Genomic DNA, 16,510 nt, shown 5'->3' with positions numbered 1-16,510 from the left:
GTTTTCAAATATCGATCTCTTATCACCGAGAAGGTAAGACTTTCCTCACGTATTCCCTCCCAATCCTCAGTCCTTCTCTTACGAGATCCTCCACTCTCCTGTCCTTCTTTCGTCTCATCCATAATAGAATGAGACCTAATAGCGCCATGTCCACCAGAAGATGTTTGATGGCGATCCATATAAACCAAGCCAGCCATTTTCTTGGAGACCTTGACTTCTTGCCCTGGTATTCTCTTCCCGTAGCAATCTGCTCTCTCAATGCTGCGATCTCAGCTGTCATCTTCACTAGCGCTTGTTCCACACTCTTCCTCCATTTCGTCTTGTTGTTTTTGCCGTCGGTATATACCTCTTCATCTTCACCATTGCGTCCCAATCGTCTCTCAGATTCCCTTTCCGCCTCATCGTCCTGGCTCATTGGACTCAATACTCTCATTGCGCCGTCAGTCCCTGACACTGGTTCTAGATATTGTCTCGGTTGAGTCGTATACGATGGCACGCGATGGCCGGGCGAAGATCCCGTGGATGATGGAGTATTATTTTTAATTTGATCCCAGACAAACTCTAATTCCGCAACCAATTCTCTCGCATCTCTGCATTGCCACATCTGAAATTAGCTTATTCTCAACCCCCTCGGATTGCGCTCCAAAGGCAGGAGATCCATGACTTACGCAGTAGTACTGGCATACTTATGCATGGTATCAATCAACGCTTCAATATACCTCCTCTTCGCTTCTGTTCTACTGACCCCTCTCTGCGCATCCCACGCATCCCATTTATCCCTTTCCCTCTTTAATTCTTCTCCCTGTAGTCCCGCCTCCCCATCTTCACCCTCACCCCTAGAACTCGGCCGCATCATGACACCATCCACATCCCCCTCCATAGCCTGTTTGTACAATCCATAGAGACGTAATCGATCTGCAGGAGGCGGGCCGCGATGCTCCAGTCTTGGGTATCTTTTTTACTGTGTTGAGCGCGTGGACGATACTCGGTCTGGCATTTTGGGCAGAGTCAGACTTGTACAATTGGGAATCTCTGCAGCAGTTCAGGGCAGATTTGGTAGGATAGGGCAGATATGTATCGTCATCAGGAAACCGACAGCGCATTACTTACCCACAGAATCCGCCATCTTATCTCCAGAGCGTTCCTCCCTCTCTCATCTATTCAGCACAAAATGTCCCAGCCCAATGTTATAAATCAATGACTTGATTCTCGGCCAGGAAATGCGATCTTCACAAACTTGGACCAAATGTTTCAAAAAGTAAAGGAATATTATTCTAGATAGCAAAGTGGGAGATCTGAAATGAAAGGAAATGCAAATATTAAATGATAATCATGCGCATCTTTTCGCGTTTGTACCTGCAATGACCAACCGAGGCTCGAGGAAATAGAGAAATTACAAGGATCAGCGGTGCCGGAAAGGACCGCGCTAGTAATCTTACCTTGAGATCGTTACTCACACCCCTGACTCGGGGACTTTGTATATGTTGTGAAAGGTTGCTTTGAGTGACAATATTGAAGAACAGAATATATCGCAGTTCCTGAGAGACGGGAATATGAGACATGTAGAAGTGTCAATTGACAAGTGTTTGTAAGGATTCTCGAGGGTTTTCACTCAATGATCCACAATGATGTTTTCAGCGCAAGGGGAACAACCAGTAAAATGATAACACACATTAGTTGATTGCTTGAGAATGGATCCAAGGTCGCTGAAAGTATGTATGATGGATGCATTCGAACACCTCATGAACGCCTTCACACAGGTAGCTCATGAAGAGGCGGCTATGTTAATTATTTCGTGTCCTATCTGAAAACTTAATTCTTGGGTATCTATTCTCTGCCAACAAGTAACTTCTAAAGAGATGCACTGCAATGAACCCGAATTCATGTTGACCGCTGCAATCCAAGCAATCCTTATTTGTCTATCAATGTCCCTCAAGATGAGAACCCTTACTGACCACCTGACTTAGAGGTCATAATTTTCCTTTTGTAGTTGTTGATCATGATCGATTTTCTTCTTGTTTTTGAAGCGCAATTCTTTCTCTTTCCTGTTGTGCATCGTAGATCTTCTTCTTTTCCAAGTACTTGGCCATCATCTTCTTGTTGTTCAACGCCATCTCCGCGGCTTTGAAGCCGGCTTCTTTCTTGCCATTGGCACTTCCAAACCCAATCTGCTTGTCAACTTCACCCCATCCGTTAAGAAAAACGCCCACTGTAAACACTGCGAGTTTAGTATTCTTGTCCTTCTTGGCTGTTCCAATATCCTTATATGTCAATTTACTGACTTTCGAACTGAGGGCCTTTTGTAATTTCTCTTTGGGATTAAGCACGCTTTTAGTTTTGGTCTGGACATGGTCAACATTTCCTCTTAATCTCCATAAGGGGCTATCCAATTTATCCTCATTCCGCTCTTCTTGTTGGATTTCTTTCGACAATACCATGGCCCAGAGACTCTTTAGCCATTCTGATGCACGTGAAACTCCATTTTCCGGATCTGAGAGCACGATAGCTGCAACATATGCCTCAAAAAATATCTCCCATTGCTTTGACTTTTTCCGTTCTTCATAGGGTGAAGAATATCTTCTGGCAATTTCGCGCGCTTTTCGAAACCATATTTTCGTGCGAAATCAGCCAAAGTGACATTTTTGACGAGTCTTTCACGAAGTTGGGAGCATTTTCCAGGCAGTAAGGCAGGGAATGTCTGTGATATGAGAAGGGTAGAAATGATGTAGATATATGCATCTCCTATCCATTCTAGGCGTTCATAGCTTAAATCAGTAACGCTACCATTAGTACGGCCATGGTGAGTGAACGAAGCCAGCTCGAGAGTAGGATCATACACTTCTGGAAGGGGCGGAAGTTTTGATGGAATGGAAGACAAAGTCCATGGTGTAATTTGTAGAGCTGTTAATATTGTCCCCGGGTTTCCAATGACAGGTTCTTGAGATGAACTTTCAACCTTAGAGTCCCCAGAACCACTATGGCTGGTATTATTCAAGTCTGACTGCACTTGGTCTCGTAGTGTACTACGAAGTTCGGTTGCTCCCGAAAATGCTGCACCACCCATTAAGGCCTCAACTTCGCCCACATCGTCTTCCCCAAGAAGTTCTTCTAATGCACCCAATAATTGGGAGATTTTCTTATGCGATAAAGAATTGATCTGATATTTGAATTAGAGTGTGGATGTATTTAAGAGTTTTGACTTACGTTTCTTTTCTTGTGCTCCTTACCGCTGACATTCTCGAAGGGAAATGGACGTTTAGATGTCATTTCTAACTTGACTGGGTTTCCCAAATTTGCTTCTGAGTCGGATGCATGCACCATTACAATGCTTGAAGGACAAGTAATTGTTCACAGTAAATCTCAATGAAATGAAGAGGAAATTGCTGAAAGATGATTTAATCGATCAATGAAAAAAATGGGTTCAGATTATTCCATCAAAAACCGAAAAAAATCGTCAACAATCGACAAAGTAGAAGATTTGAAAGTCGCGAACCAGAACTTCGAGGATGGCACGTGATACCCGGATCAATCAAGGCCCGAAATCCCGGAAAGGGCCGCTAAAATCTATAGAATTGATGAACAACTAGATTTGAAGAGCAAATCCAAGCCTATATCACCAATAAACATGTCGGTCGCGAAGTCGAGAGTGCTGGAATTGATGAAGGTATTGGTCTATATAATATTAAAGCCGGGAACTCAGGACTAATCTCAGTTGTACAGGTCCAATGCCGGATCTTCTCAACCACATTCAATCCTGATAGACTTCGAACAGGAAACAAGATTCTTCGACAAAGATTAAAGGGACCGGCGTTGGCTGCATACTACCCACGAAAGATGGCTACAATCAAGGATCTGCAGAAAGCTTATGACGAATATGACGTCGAGACCTATGATGATGCTGAGGAAGATAGATTTGAACATATTACAATGTATGTGTATCATCTAGATCAGTGTCTGGAAACTCCTACTAACAGTAATGTAGTCTGAAAGCTAGAGGAAAGGGAGCACCAAAAAAGAAGAGGACGGCAGAAGGTATGTGGTCCACTGCGGGCATGATGGCATTTACTAACAAATTTACTCAGATTCCAAGAAGTTCAAGGGAAAGAAGAGGTAGATGAGGATAAGCGTTATATCCTGAACAAAACTTGTACAGCATTTTACAACTGTAGCATTACTGGCGTTTGGGCTCAGCTCTTGGGACGGGGCTTGGTGGAGGGTTTCCTGAACTATTGCCAGGACCTTGAACGCAAATTGCAGAAGCTCAGTCAAATGAGAAAGATTATTATGAATCTGCATACATTGCTCCTGAAAGCATTTAAATCTCGGCTAGAAGTCACAATACTGCAAGTGATTGCAGCCTTGGAATCAACTAGCTCCTTCCATGGCTATGAAGTATTGAGATTACGCCGATTTCGACTTCAAATCCCTCCCTGTCAGCTTATGGCTTAGACTTTCAAGGCCATGATGAAAGTTTGAGCCATATATGATATCTTTCTATTCAACGTGGAAGTATACATAATCAAAGAGGGTCATATGTGTTAAGTACTATTCATATCTACCACCATCTTTAGGCATGATCAGAGGACATAACGATCTGTCGTACTTTCTACAATTCTATACAAGTTGCTATTTCCTTATATGACCATCATGGGCAGACGGTATTCTCGCAACAAATCTTGGTTTGATACTTCAGCCCGAAAGGTAATTTAGATTCATCGCCTGTAAACTTTGGAAGTAGTTAAGATTCTTTCAGAGAAGTTATTCATGAGGGAATTTGAGCGGTACTAGTACAGAAATGAAGGGGCAAGAGCGACCATGCTGGAACTTTGTATTCATCGAGCTTTCTGGATTTTCTCTCTTGCAATACTTGAATTTCTTTCCTCTTTCATAGAGCCTCTTACTCTACTTGCGTCTCATATTTATTTGATCGATGAAAAAATCTGCCCATCCAATCATAAAAAGACTTTAGAGTTGAAATATGCGAGACGATAGAGTGAGGTGAGTGTAAGATTCTCTGAGTGAATATAAAGCTTGCCGAACACCCGCACAAAATCACTTTCGACCCTTTTTTTTCTTTCTCCAACAACGACGGGACCTTCATTCTTTCTCTAAACCTCAATTCCAAATATAGTGGATTATACTTTCATTTTTTTGCATGCCATTTGATAAAAAGGATAGAGCAGCTGCCAAGGATAGACGTTACTTCTCTATCTAATTCTCCCATAGAGCTACGACTCTTATTTGTTTTCTTGATCTTCAATACCTTCATTTCTCTTCATCTACTTTCAACTCATCTACGAGTGAGCCATTCAACAATCGTTTCCGATCTATTCAGTCTGCACAATCTGCATTGGATCGTTACTTTCCTTTCAAAGCCACTCATCAAGATATCTCACAAGCAACATGGCTTCCTCAGTCGCTTCCAATGGATCGCCAACCCTTCGTCGTACAATTGATCGTAGCAGCCATGAAAACCCTGGATTCGGTGACGATGCTGTTGATAAACTAACAACAAGAATGGTGAGTTTGCATCTTCTTCAATTCTTCCCGTCCTTTTCCTTATTGATTGCCATTTCTGTGCATCTGACACCCACCCCCTTCTAATAAAATTTGACCATTTCTTCTTGAGTGAGCTCACTAGCAGAGTCCTTGCTGCTTACCTTCCAATCAAACGCCGTCTATGCAATCTCATTTTCTAAATATCTCGCATATCTTACTGACCAATATTATTCAGGACAATGCTAATACTCTCAAGAAGGCCGCTACAGCTCTTTCTACAAACAAGTTGGGCAACCAAGCTGCTCCTAAGGTAAAAATCTCATCCACTCAATACTTTAATGCATACTAACGGATACAGAAGATGAAGTTAAGCCACGAGACTTTCATTGCCCCTACTACCACTGCTCCTTCGTTCCAATGTCCCACTTTCGACAACTCGCCAAATCCTGTCGATAAATTATTGGCCAAGCTTTCGGAGCAACAAGCGGTTCTCAATCGCCAGCATGAAGCTTTGAGGAATTCAGATGACTATAGCTCGAACAATTCAAGAACCCTCGACTACTGTTCTGCTCCTACCTCTGTCCCAATCACACCTGCTACGGAAAATTTTGACTCTGGCACAGCGACAACTGCTCCAACTACTCGTCCTCAGAGTCGTGGTGATGGGGATAATCAGCCTAGTGCTGAAGAGGTTCTACGTCTCAAGATTGAGTTGGAGGCTGCAAAAGGAAGAATTGCACGCATGGACCAAGAGCTTGCACAAAACCGTATCACAAAGCACACTATTGACCAAGCTATTGGTAGTGTTTCTGAAGCCGACTTTCCTCTCGGAAATGTTTCTGACCCCTCTGCCGGTATCCCTCCAAATCATTTTCGTCCTCACGTCACTCGTGAAAGCTCCTGGGCCAACCAGGAAGATGCACATTCGGACCATAGTGATGCTCTTTCCGCAAGTGGCTACAACCGTACTCGGGCTATTTGGGGCAACAATAAACCAAATTTTTCGAATGCTCCACCAATGCCTTCCTTTCAACCTTCTGATCCACATACTTCTGGACAATGGATGGGTCGTAGTGGTTGCAATCAACCATTCGTTGAGCCAAACATGGCATTTGGTGGACCACCTCCAAATGCCTTTCGTGGCGAGAGATACGAGCATGATATGGCAATGCCCGGTGCTGGAGTCCGTCGTAACAATGGCAACAGATTCAATAACAATCGTAATCTAGGTTCCATTCCTTACTCGAGCAGCTCAAGTTCCTTTGAAGGTTTTACACCAGCTTCAAGTGCTTACGGATCAATGGGGGGAATCCCAACTCCACTGGGCAATCAGATGAACATGGGTATGAACATGGGAAGTGGAATGTACTCAGGCTACCAGCCTCAGCCAATAGGCACACCTCTTTCGCCACATGCACCAGAGTTCACTTCAGCAAGTGGAACATGGAAGACTGAGGTAGGCATCAATCGATTGATTAGGCAACATTCACTAACTCATCTTCAGTCGGTTGCTAATGAAGGTCACCAAACTTATCTACCAACCACCGAGCCATTGAACTATCGTCGTCTTCTGGACAGAACCGTCAACTGTAACTGGAAGTATATTGTTGACAAGATTGTTTGCAATAATGATCAGCAAGCTTCGATCTTCTTGCAACAGAAGCTCAAGGTTGGTACAACTGAGCAGAAATATGATATTGTCGAGGCTATTGTTGCCCAGGCTTATCCTCTAATGGTCAATCGCTTTGGAAACTTCTTGGTTCAACGATGCTTCGAGCACGGTACTCCAGAGCAAGTCATCAAGATCGCAGAGGCTATACGTGGCAATACTCTCAATCTCTCTATGGATGCTTTTGGTTGCCATGTTGTCCAAAAGGCTTTTGATTCTGTTCCAGAAGATTACAAGGCTATTATGGTCCATGAACTGCTCCGTAGAATTCCAGAAACTGTCATTCATAGATACGCTTGCCATGTCTGGCAGAAGTTGTTTGAACTTCGCTGGACTGAGTCTCCACCTCAGATCATGAAGTACGTCAATGAAGCTCTTCGTGGTATGTGGCATGAGGTCGCTCTTGGTGAGACTGGCAGTTTGGTTGTTCAGAATATCTTCGAGAACTGCCTGGAAGAAGACAAGGTATGTCTGTATATTCACCTCATATCGGATTGGGACTAATTGTACCACAGCGTCCTTGTATTGAAGAAGTCCTTGCTAGCATTGACATTGTCGCCCATGGACAGTTCGGTAATTGGTGTATTCAACATATCTGCGAGCATGGAGCACCAGCTGATCGCAGCCGGGCTATTGACCATGTTATCCGCTACGCTTCCGAATACAGCATGGATCAATTTGCTTCCAAGGTTGTCGAAAAGTGTCTCAAGATTGGCGGTGTCGACTTTCTTGGTCGTTACCTTGATCGTGTCTGTGAAGGTCGCCTCGATCGTCCCCGCATTCCTTTGATTGATATTGCCAGTGATCAATATGGCAATTACTTGATCCAATACATTTTGCAGCACTCCAACCCACAACATCGGGAAATTGTTGCTTCCCATATTCGCAAGCACATGGTCTCTCTTCGTGGTTCGAAATTCGGCTCCCGAGTTGGTATGCTCTGCACCAACCCTGCCCTTCAAACTCGTCCAGGCCCAGGCTCTGGCCCTACAATCAGCAGCGCTCCACCACCACGTATGCCACCAACCAACGTTCGATACGGTGGTGCCTACCGCTAAGTTACCTACAACTCATCATTTGCTTTTCCTGCTTTGTCATATTGCCTTTTGTGTTCAGGTCTTCATACGATCTTCACAAAGACAAGATTTTATGCAACCAAGATAACAGTACAACATATCCTCCGGGGCCTTTTGTTTTCCGGTTTTCAGTCTCTCATATCTATGGACACCTTACACTGGTTCTACATCATTCAGCAGATACAAAGTCAAGCTTGTATTGTCCACACTCTCGCTGTAAATTGGGATTTCCCTTCGTCGAATTACGACATGTTCATTCTGTTTAATCAACATTATCTTCGAAAAGCTATTCTACCATAACGAGTCATCCTAAGCTGAGGATTATCTTCAGTACTTTGGACAGATCATAGTTACTACTTTTGCATTATGTTATGCGAGAGGTGATATATTTTCGAGGCTGTTATCGCCAAAATCTTCTCTTTTTATCGACTTTTGAATCATCCATTGTGTGGAGGTTTACTCCGCTTTAGTGTTTGTTCTCAGATCGGGTACACTGTCTCTCCCTTCTTTTTTGTCAGATAAAAATGTTTCGGTGTGGTAGAAATTAATGTGGTGGAGAGGTTTGATCATACTCATATACTTCATTGTGCTTTTTCTGCTTGTACTTAAACAACCAAAGAAACACCTAGAGCTTTGTTATATAGTCACTCATTAGTAAATATAAAGCCTTTGGTCGAAATCATTCAGGCAGTTATACATGTTCACTAAGAATGCAGTGTATAGAGATAAGCAGCTTGATATTTTGGGGAATGACAACTAGTAAAAGAAACGAAACACCGTGAAAACTCGATCTTAATCCTAATTTTGGAGGTACAGTACAAAGAAGTAAACGCCAAACTATCTCGCCCCCGGTCATAAAAATACATGCCCTTCATCCATCAACACCTCAAGTGTACCACCCAAGACCTCCGTGATTATCACACCTTCCAAACATCACTCCCAATCCAGATTTCAATCATCCTCAATATCATCATCGCTCAAAACAAATTTCTGCTCCAATTGCTGCACAGGCATTGCTCTCTGACTACCAATCCCTTTCTTCATCATGATCCCCATGTTTCCACCTCGCTTCTTCTTCCGAGGTGTACCCATACCATCACCATTTGGTTTATCGGTGGCCCAATTTTCAGAATTGGGGTCGGGAGATTCGTCGTCGGAAAGGGAGGCGGGATCATCGGAGGTTTGCGCGGGACCGATGCCGGTGAAGGTTGTTATTTTGGAGAGGGAGGCGAGAAGGGGGTTGGTTTGGAAGTTTGTGATGGTGGAAGCGGAGGAGGAGAAGGGGTTGCGGGATTGGTGGGGGGTGGATCTGGATTTGGTGATTTGGATCATGTAGGGGAGGCGCTCGAGGAGCATTTCTGTACGAGCGGAGACGCCGAGGGTGAGGAGCGGTTGGTTGTCTTCTTCTTTTGGGGTGTTGGGCTTGGATTTTGATTTTGATTGTGAGGGCAGTGGAGCGGCGTTTTTGATTTTCCAGCTTTCGACTATGCCAGCTTTTGGACGAGCGAATGCTGCAGCGCCAGATGTAATACTTGACGAATGGGTATTCGTAGGATCAATTTCTCCTTTCATCAACCGTGTAACCCAGAGATCTAATGTGCTTTCCATTTCCTCTTTCATGCGCCAGAGTTTGAGACTGGTGGGATAGAACATTTTATGTGCATCGCCTGTTTTGCCAGTTCTGAATCCGGCCGCGGCGGGTGCTTTTCGGGATACGGGGTGAGGGAGTGAGAAGAGAATACCGCGGACGGCAATTTGAAAGGACATTTCGTCTTGGCGGAGAATGTCGCCTCCGGTTCCTGTAATGCCGCCACCGAAGCCGGAAGATTGGAGAGAACCGTCCCAAGAGGGACAGAGGAGGTCACTGTCAGAGAGGGCATCGATGCAACCATTTACATGATCGAGTGATGAGAATTCGAAGGAAGAAGGTGGTGCTTCGCATGAAAGGATGTAATTCTCATGAAGGGCAGCAATGAAGGTTGGTGTGTCGGTGCCAGTCTCGTCGATAAGCTCGTTTATGCCTACTTCAGATTTCTTGGGGCGAGAGTGATGGGATATGAAGTGTGGCAAAGATTCCACATCGTCTGATACCTTTCCTTCGCGCTTGTTGTAAACAACTTTTCCGACGGCGTGGAAGATTCCCAAGCTAGCTTCTCGACGCGTGATCAGTTCCAACGACTCTTCTTCCATTTTTGTCAAAGATGTATCTTTGCTTGTTTTCTTTCCCTTGCCAAAAACAACTTTGCCTCCCCAGTCATCGACATCTCCTCTTAAACACATAAACTCCAGAGAGCCAATTGCACTTCTGATATCGCCTGCCTCGCCAAGCTTTTTCAATACCTGAGGTCCTGGTGTCTTTTTCCTGCCTGATTTTCTCGACTCTTTTTGTACCACCGTCTCGAGAGCTTTTGCTAATATGGTCGGGGCAATAGCATTGAATTCTATCACTCCTACTCCCGGATGCTGAAGAATCTCTGGCCCAAGAAGACGATGAGCAGTGAAGCTGTCTGCAGACGCCGAGGTTGTTGTAAGCAATGTTTCTGATACAATCATTACCACAGGAGTGATAGGATCACTTTTAGCTTTAGGATTGTATGGCATTGAGAGAGGAGGAGTATTAGAGGCAAGGTATTGAAGTATCGCAGATCGAAATGATTGCAAGGCACTCGAAGAACGTGTGAAAGTGTTTGGAAATTCTTCGACTAGTATAATTTGCTTCCTTCGATCCAACGGTTTTACTTCTGCTTTTGCTGGAGTATCTCCAAGGTCGTCGGAAAATAAATCTAGTTGACCAAATTTTCCACCCCGATCCATGAACTCCTCAAATTGTGCAGCCATTGACTGAAAGCCGTCTGAGGAAGCGATTGTTCCAACAGGGTTCCTCCATTCTAGAACATCACACCCCATATCTTTAGCTAACAGCTGTACTGTCGTCGTCTTACCGGTTCCGGCAGCACCCTTCAAGATCAATAACCGCTGTCTCATCTGCCCTCCTATAACATTATCAAGCCAGGTTCGAACATCAATTACTTTCTTCTTGTGAACTCCAAGCTCTTCCAGATTATTTGGCCCAAAGCGTTCAGCCCAAGGTCGTATATCCTCTTCCTCGGCCACACGTTCTATTATGGAACCCTGAGACGGTCTTACAAATCTCTGACTAGCGCTGGGTGTGTTTGTACCTGAATTTGTGAATACGCTCTTTCCAATTCCCCGTTTGGCGGCTTGCCCAACAATGCTAGTTGCTTGCGCTCGACTCTCTCCAACATCGTCATCATCTGATATTAAATCATCTAGCAAATCAGCCTCCTGTCGAATATCTCTCGAATTGAGAACCTTAATTCTTTGTTTAGGTATCGTCTCGCCTTCCGTTTGTGCCTGCTGCCTCTGTGATTGCCTTGCAAACAGTGTATTAATATCTGCATTCTGCCGCTTCTCCTCAACTTTTCTTCTACTTCTTGGTTTCTCTGGACTTGTACTGGGACTCTTTGTAATGGACTTCTTGCGATGATTTGGTAAGTGGATCGAGGCAGCATTGGGAGGTTGAATGGTCGCTTTTGTTGGAGGTTTCAAAAAAGAAGAAGATCTCGTGGAATTACTGGATTGCGACATAGACTTTGGGGCAGGCTCAGAAGAGCTCGATCTTGGTGGAGGAGAATGTGCCAAACTACTCAATCGACTTTTGAACTTGTTCACCTGAATCGATTCATTGTCCTCGTTATCAGAGGAATGGGGAGAGGATTCAATGACATTGCGCTTCCGTCTCTTAGCTGGAGGTGCCATGACGGCAACAATATCTTCTTACCGGGAAACATAACCTTACTCATCAAAAAGCCTGAAGTATGGTGGGTCGACGTGATAGTTGCCTAGAGGATCGAATGAAATCTCAATCTTGAAATGCATTTAAGCAATGCAACATCAAACATTAAAGCTTATCTTATCTTGAGTCACATGACTGAACGATTATTATGTAATCTGTGCTTAATTCGACCTATAGCCAATTCCTTATAGAACTGTCAGACCGGTACAATAACTCCTCATCCAATTTTGTTTACTTTACCATTACTCATTTATCATACTACCGTAAGTACGATTAGCTGCACGTTTCTATCATCATGCCTTTTTTTTATAGATCGGATACAAAGTTGCTTCTGGATCACTCATTCGATAGAGAGATAAACCCTGTGCAGCAAAATGCATGACGCATCATGGGAGTGTTTGAAAGAGGTGGTTTGAATCAAAGAGGATTCAAATCACTCGGAATTACAGGCAAGCTTATTGTTTTTGGACGAGAGCTGATGAAATCTTGATTAGAGAATTGAGATTTTATTCATCTACCTGATTTTGATTCGAGGCCAAACGACTTTGCCATGAGGATTTTACGTAGTGGCTATCTGTTCTGTATCTTGTAAGTGGTCGCATGAAGCTTGTCTACTTCCTTGACTTCCAGTGTGGTCAGCAATCACTAGGCTATGCGAATGACGGAGGCTGAATTTTGTTGTGGAAAACATGTGGTTCAGTTACAGTGTACCACGAATCGTGGCTATACAGCCTAACTCTGCATACTTGGCGGGGCCCCGCGTCGGGGAATATTTGTGCTGTTGCCTTCATATAAAGCATATGATTAATTTATGCGAATAGAGACGGGACATCTCAGCGCAAGCGAACAAGCCATTTCGAAGTTTGTGTTTTTTCATAACTCTCTTTTCACATTGATACTTCCCCTTGCAGGATGGGCTTGTCGCTCTTGATTTTCATTGGAAGTATTAGACAAGCAAATTAATTATTCACCCGCCCTACGTACTGCCTTGGAGGCAATTGGCCTAGAGTCTAGTGACTTGTCAGCCTCAACTTCTAGAAACCACCCTTTTCCTTTGGTACAAGGGGGATGCTGTATTCATAATGTCAGACTACACACAAACTGTGCCATTCAGGATTGGACTGCAGCCTTCTCGTGCCTTACGTTCACGCACATTGATGAGAGCAAATACGTCAAACCAGGATTAAGTCAGTATTTTGCATATTAGGGCAGCCATTGTTTCTCAGGGTCGCTTGGGTAGTATGGAAACGATAAGAGGCTGCATTACTGGTGGTATAAATGTAAGTCTTATCCCCGCTTTTCATAAATTGTCATTTTATCGCTCGTTTCAAGACATTGGACGGAAATTGTGTACAATGCCAGAACCAAAATACCTCGAAGAACATGTAAATTTTGTTCATCCGGAATGGTATGTTGCATTTGATATTCGTTGTGGCGAGTTTCATATTTCATGTTCACTGATAAAAGTCCAAGGACACGGTCGCAGGCTACTGGTAATGATGCGGGTGGTTATACCGTCGAAATCGAAGCGAATCAGCGCCATATCAACCTGAACAGCAATTTAGATGCTAAGTGAGAATTGCCTCGAACCCTCACAATACTCTAAAATTTACTGACCCTTCAAAACAGGATCCAGAATCCATTATCTGGAATTCCAACGACGTTACTATACGATCAGGTTAAAGCATTTGCAACTAAGCATCAATTGCTCAGTGTCCTTCCAATATTGATTAAAGGGGCGCTGGTGGCACAAGATCCAACAAATTACGAAGATATTAGAGGTGAAAATGCCCTAAATGAAGAAGAGATTGAATGCTTGAGGGACGAAATCCTTCATAAATGGAAACAGCCATGGGCGTTGTATATCACTATTATTACATGTTCCATTGGTATGTCTCCACCCTACCTGAGCACTTTACTTGTTTAGCTCTCTGACTTTCATCGTAACAGAGCTGCCGTTCAAGGATGGGACCAAACAGGTTAGTTAACTACAATCTTTCATGCTGGCGCTGAAAATGGGGCTTGAGAACAAGAATCAAGGTGATTTCAAATATTCGAAGTTATGCCAAATACAAATCTTACAACGACTCAAATCGGAGCAACCTCGGTTGTCTCCTCACTGTCCTAGTGGGCTCATAATTATTATAGCTGTGATCTAAATACTTCTATCTGTCGTGAAACAATAAATAATGATAAACAAATACAGGCTCAAACGGTGCAAATCTATCGTTCCCGGACCTCTTCGACATTGGAGGGAAATCTACCCGCGATACAATGCTGGTCGGACTCTGCAATGCCGCCCCATATATCAGCAGCGCATTTGTAGGTTGTTGGATTTCTGATCCTCTCAATAATTATTTCGGACGCCGGGGAACCATCTTTGTTGCCGGAAACTTCTGTCTGTGGAGTGTGATTGGCAGTGCGTTCACGACAACATGGCAAGAACTTTTTATTTGCCGTCTTATACTCGGACTCGGGATGGGTGCGAAGGCTTCGACAGTTCCGGTATATGCGGCGGAAAACTCACCTGCAGGTACGCTCGCTCTTTTTTCCCCCCCGATTCGATATTTTGACCTGAAAGCTAATGTTCGGTTAGCCATTCGAGGTGCGCTCGTTATGTCTTGGCAAGTATGGAATGCTTTCGGGATCTTTCTTGGCTTTTGCGCAAATTTAATAGTTGCCAACGTTCCTCGAATAGCCTGGCGTCTTCAACTCGGCTCTGCATTCATACCCGCTGTGCCTCTTTGTATCCTTATCTTTTATTGCCCAGAAAGTCCCCGCTGGTATATGAAGAAGGGACGATATCCAGAAGCATATCAATCTTTGTTGAAACTTCGTAACAATCCTCTACAGGCTGCGCGTGACCTCTACTATATCCATTCCCAGCTTGAACTGGAGGCAGAGATTGTTGGAAACCATACTTACTTGACACGGTTTACACAGTTGTTCACAGTGCCTCGGTTAAGAAGAGCGACGCTAGCTAGCTTTACAGTCATGTTGGCTCAACAAATGTGTGGAATCAATGTCATTGCGTTTTATTCATCGACTGTCTTTCAGAAAGCTGGTGCTGGCAGGATTAATGCACTTTTAGCTTCATGGGGGTTTGGTCTAGTTAATTTTATCTTTGCATGGCCAGCTATATGGACAATTGATACTTACGGCAGACGAACGTTGTTGTTATTTACGATTCCCAACATGGCTTGGAGTATACTTGCCGTGGCACTTTGTTCATTGATACCGGACTCCAGCCGAGCACATCTAAGCCTTATGGCACTGTTTATATATGTCTATGCTGCTTTCTATAGCCCCGGGGCAGGTCCAGTTCCATTTACCTACTCTGCTGAGGTGTTTCCGCTATCACATCGTGAAGTTGGAATGGGTTGGGCTGTTGCTACGAACTTCTTTTGGGCCGCTGTATTAAGCATTACTTTGCCTAGAATGCTTGATCTCTTTACTGTTGCCGTAAGATATATACTCATCTGAATCGTGACCTCTCTATTGGCTTGGTTGCTAATTGATCATACAGGGAACTTTCGGTTTCTACGCTGGATTAAATATCATATCATTATGCATGATATTCCTGTGGGTACCGGAGACCAAGCAACGTACACTCGAAGAATTAAATTTTGTGTTTGCTGTTCCCACGCGTACACATATGCATTACCAGCTTACTAGAGCCCTACCGTGAGTTATCTACTCTTCTCTTCACACCAGATAGCATTATTGACTAAATCAAATAGATGGTGGATAAAACGATATTTATTGCAGCAGAAATACGCAACCCTCGAACCACTATACGATTTTGAAAAACCAATAGGCCAACGAGAAATCGACGAATTATACGAAAATGATAGGTTGAGAGCCCAGAGGAGACAGGATAGTGAGTGGATGGCAAAGCGTCAAAAACAAAGCTTTGTTGGAGGGGGGAGGTCCTGAGGGGAGGCACTCCGATCGACAGGAGGGATCTATGATGAATTATCAAAGAGGTACTGTATTTTATGTCAAACAGGTTTATAAAGTTCGGAATTTCGAATGAGGTATTTCCCTCTCATCTCAGCCAATCCACTAATCAACCCGATCTTCAATCTATCATTCAGATGAAAAGAATAAAATCACTCATTATGTGACTTTATACTGTGTATCAACCCATGATCCTTGGTTTCACTATCTCGAGTCAACTTCAAGGTATAAAATTGCGTGGAACAATCAACAGTTGCTGGTCACTTTGATGTAAGTATGATTTCAATTTCCAGTGCATGTTGAGGTGATCAACCAAGTAGCTAGGATCTAGTTAAGATCTAACTACTCAGATAACTGAAGAAGTTTAGATGTATCCGATCTGCGTCCGCCGCCAGTCCTCCAGACCAGGCCCATTGCGCAACCCAACCACTCGGTAGACGTTAGTTAACCGATAAAGGAGTCGTTCTTGTAGGTGTGGAAGGGGTGTAG

At 43.8% G+C, this 16,510-nt stretch overlaps 6 protein-coding genes across 6 annotated transcripts; 3 read left to right on the top strand and 3 right to left on the bottom strand.

The window, feature by feature from the left end:
• Positions 1-22: 22 nt before the first annotated feature.
• EAF02_007268 (uncharacterized protein) lies at positions 23-1,126 on the bottom strand (the record flags this gene model as incomplete). The annotated part of the gene is made up of 3 exons (XM_038903316.1): positions 23-590; positions 669-915; positions 1,111-1,126. 3 exons carry the CDS (start codon positions 1,124-1,126, stop codon positions 23-25), a joined length of 831 nt encoding a protein of 276 aa, XP_038756795.1.
• An 871-nt stretch (positions 1,127-1,997) lies between these two features.
• On the bottom strand, positions 1,998-3,321 carry EAF02_007267 (uncharacterized protein; the record flags this gene model as incomplete). Its single annotated transcript, XM_038903315.1, has 3 exons — positions 1,998-2,491; positions 2,548-3,157; positions 3,205-3,321. 3 exons carry the CDS (start codon positions 3,319-3,321, stop codon positions 1,998-2,000), a joined length of 1,221 nt encoding a protein of 406 aa, XP_038756794.1.
• A 304-nt stretch (positions 3,322-3,625) lies between these two features.
• EAF02_007266 (uncharacterized protein) lies at positions 3,626-5,063 on the top strand (the record flags this gene model as incomplete). Its single annotated transcript, XM_038903314.1, has 4 exons — positions 3,626-3,664; positions 3,721-3,929; positions 3,983-4,032; positions 4,083-5,063. The coding sequence occupies 4 exons, from the start codon at positions 3,626-3,628 to the stop codon at positions 4,112-4,114; spliced, it is 330 nt and encodes a 109-aa protein (XP_038756793.1). The 3' UTR covers positions 4,115-5,063.
• Positions 5,064-5,403: 340 nt separating this feature from the next.
• Positions 5,404-8,226, top strand: EAF02_007265 (uncharacterized protein; the record flags this gene model as incomplete). The annotated part of the gene is made up of 5 exons (XM_038903313.1): positions 5,404-5,520; positions 5,735-5,809; positions 5,858-6,955; positions 7,004-7,633; positions 7,684-8,226. 5 exons carry the CDS (start codon positions 5,404-5,406, stop codon positions 8,224-8,226), a joined length of 2,463 nt encoding a protein of 820 aa, XP_038756792.1.
• A 969-nt stretch (positions 8,227-9,195) lies between these two features.
• On the bottom strand, positions 9,196-12,024 carry EAF02_007264 (uncharacterized protein; the record flags this gene model as incomplete). The annotated part of the gene is made up of 1 exon (XM_038903312.1): positions 9,196-12,024. The coding sequence occupies one exon, from the start codon at positions 12,022-12,024 to the stop codon at positions 9,196-9,198; it is 2,829 nt and encodes a 942-aa protein (XP_038756791.1).
• A 1,392-nt stretch (positions 12,025-13,416) lies between these two features.
• Positions 13,417-15,997, top strand: EAF02_007263 (uncharacterized protein; the record flags this gene model as incomplete). The annotated part of the gene is made up of 8 exons (XM_038903311.1): positions 13,417-13,469; positions 13,535-13,633; positions 13,691-13,950; positions 14,014-14,040; positions 14,268-14,594; positions 14,658-15,523; positions 15,588-15,745; positions 15,802-15,997. 8 exons carry the CDS (start codon positions 13,417-13,419, stop codon positions 15,995-15,997), a joined length of 1,986 nt encoding a protein of 661 aa, XP_038756790.1.
• Positions 15,998-16,510: the final 513 nt, after the last annotated feature.

Source organism: Botrytis sinoallii (genome assembly GCF_014898435.1).
Source record: "Botrytis sinoallii strain Bc 23 chromosome Unknown BSIN_012, whole genome shotgun sequence".
NCBI classification, from domain to species: domain Eukaryota; kingdom Fungi; phylum Ascomycota; class Leotiomycetes; order Helotiales; family Sclerotiniaceae; genus Botrytis; species Botrytis sinoallii.
Note: the sequence above shows the minus strand (reverse complement) of the source record. Positions and strands in the feature narration are given on the sequence as shown.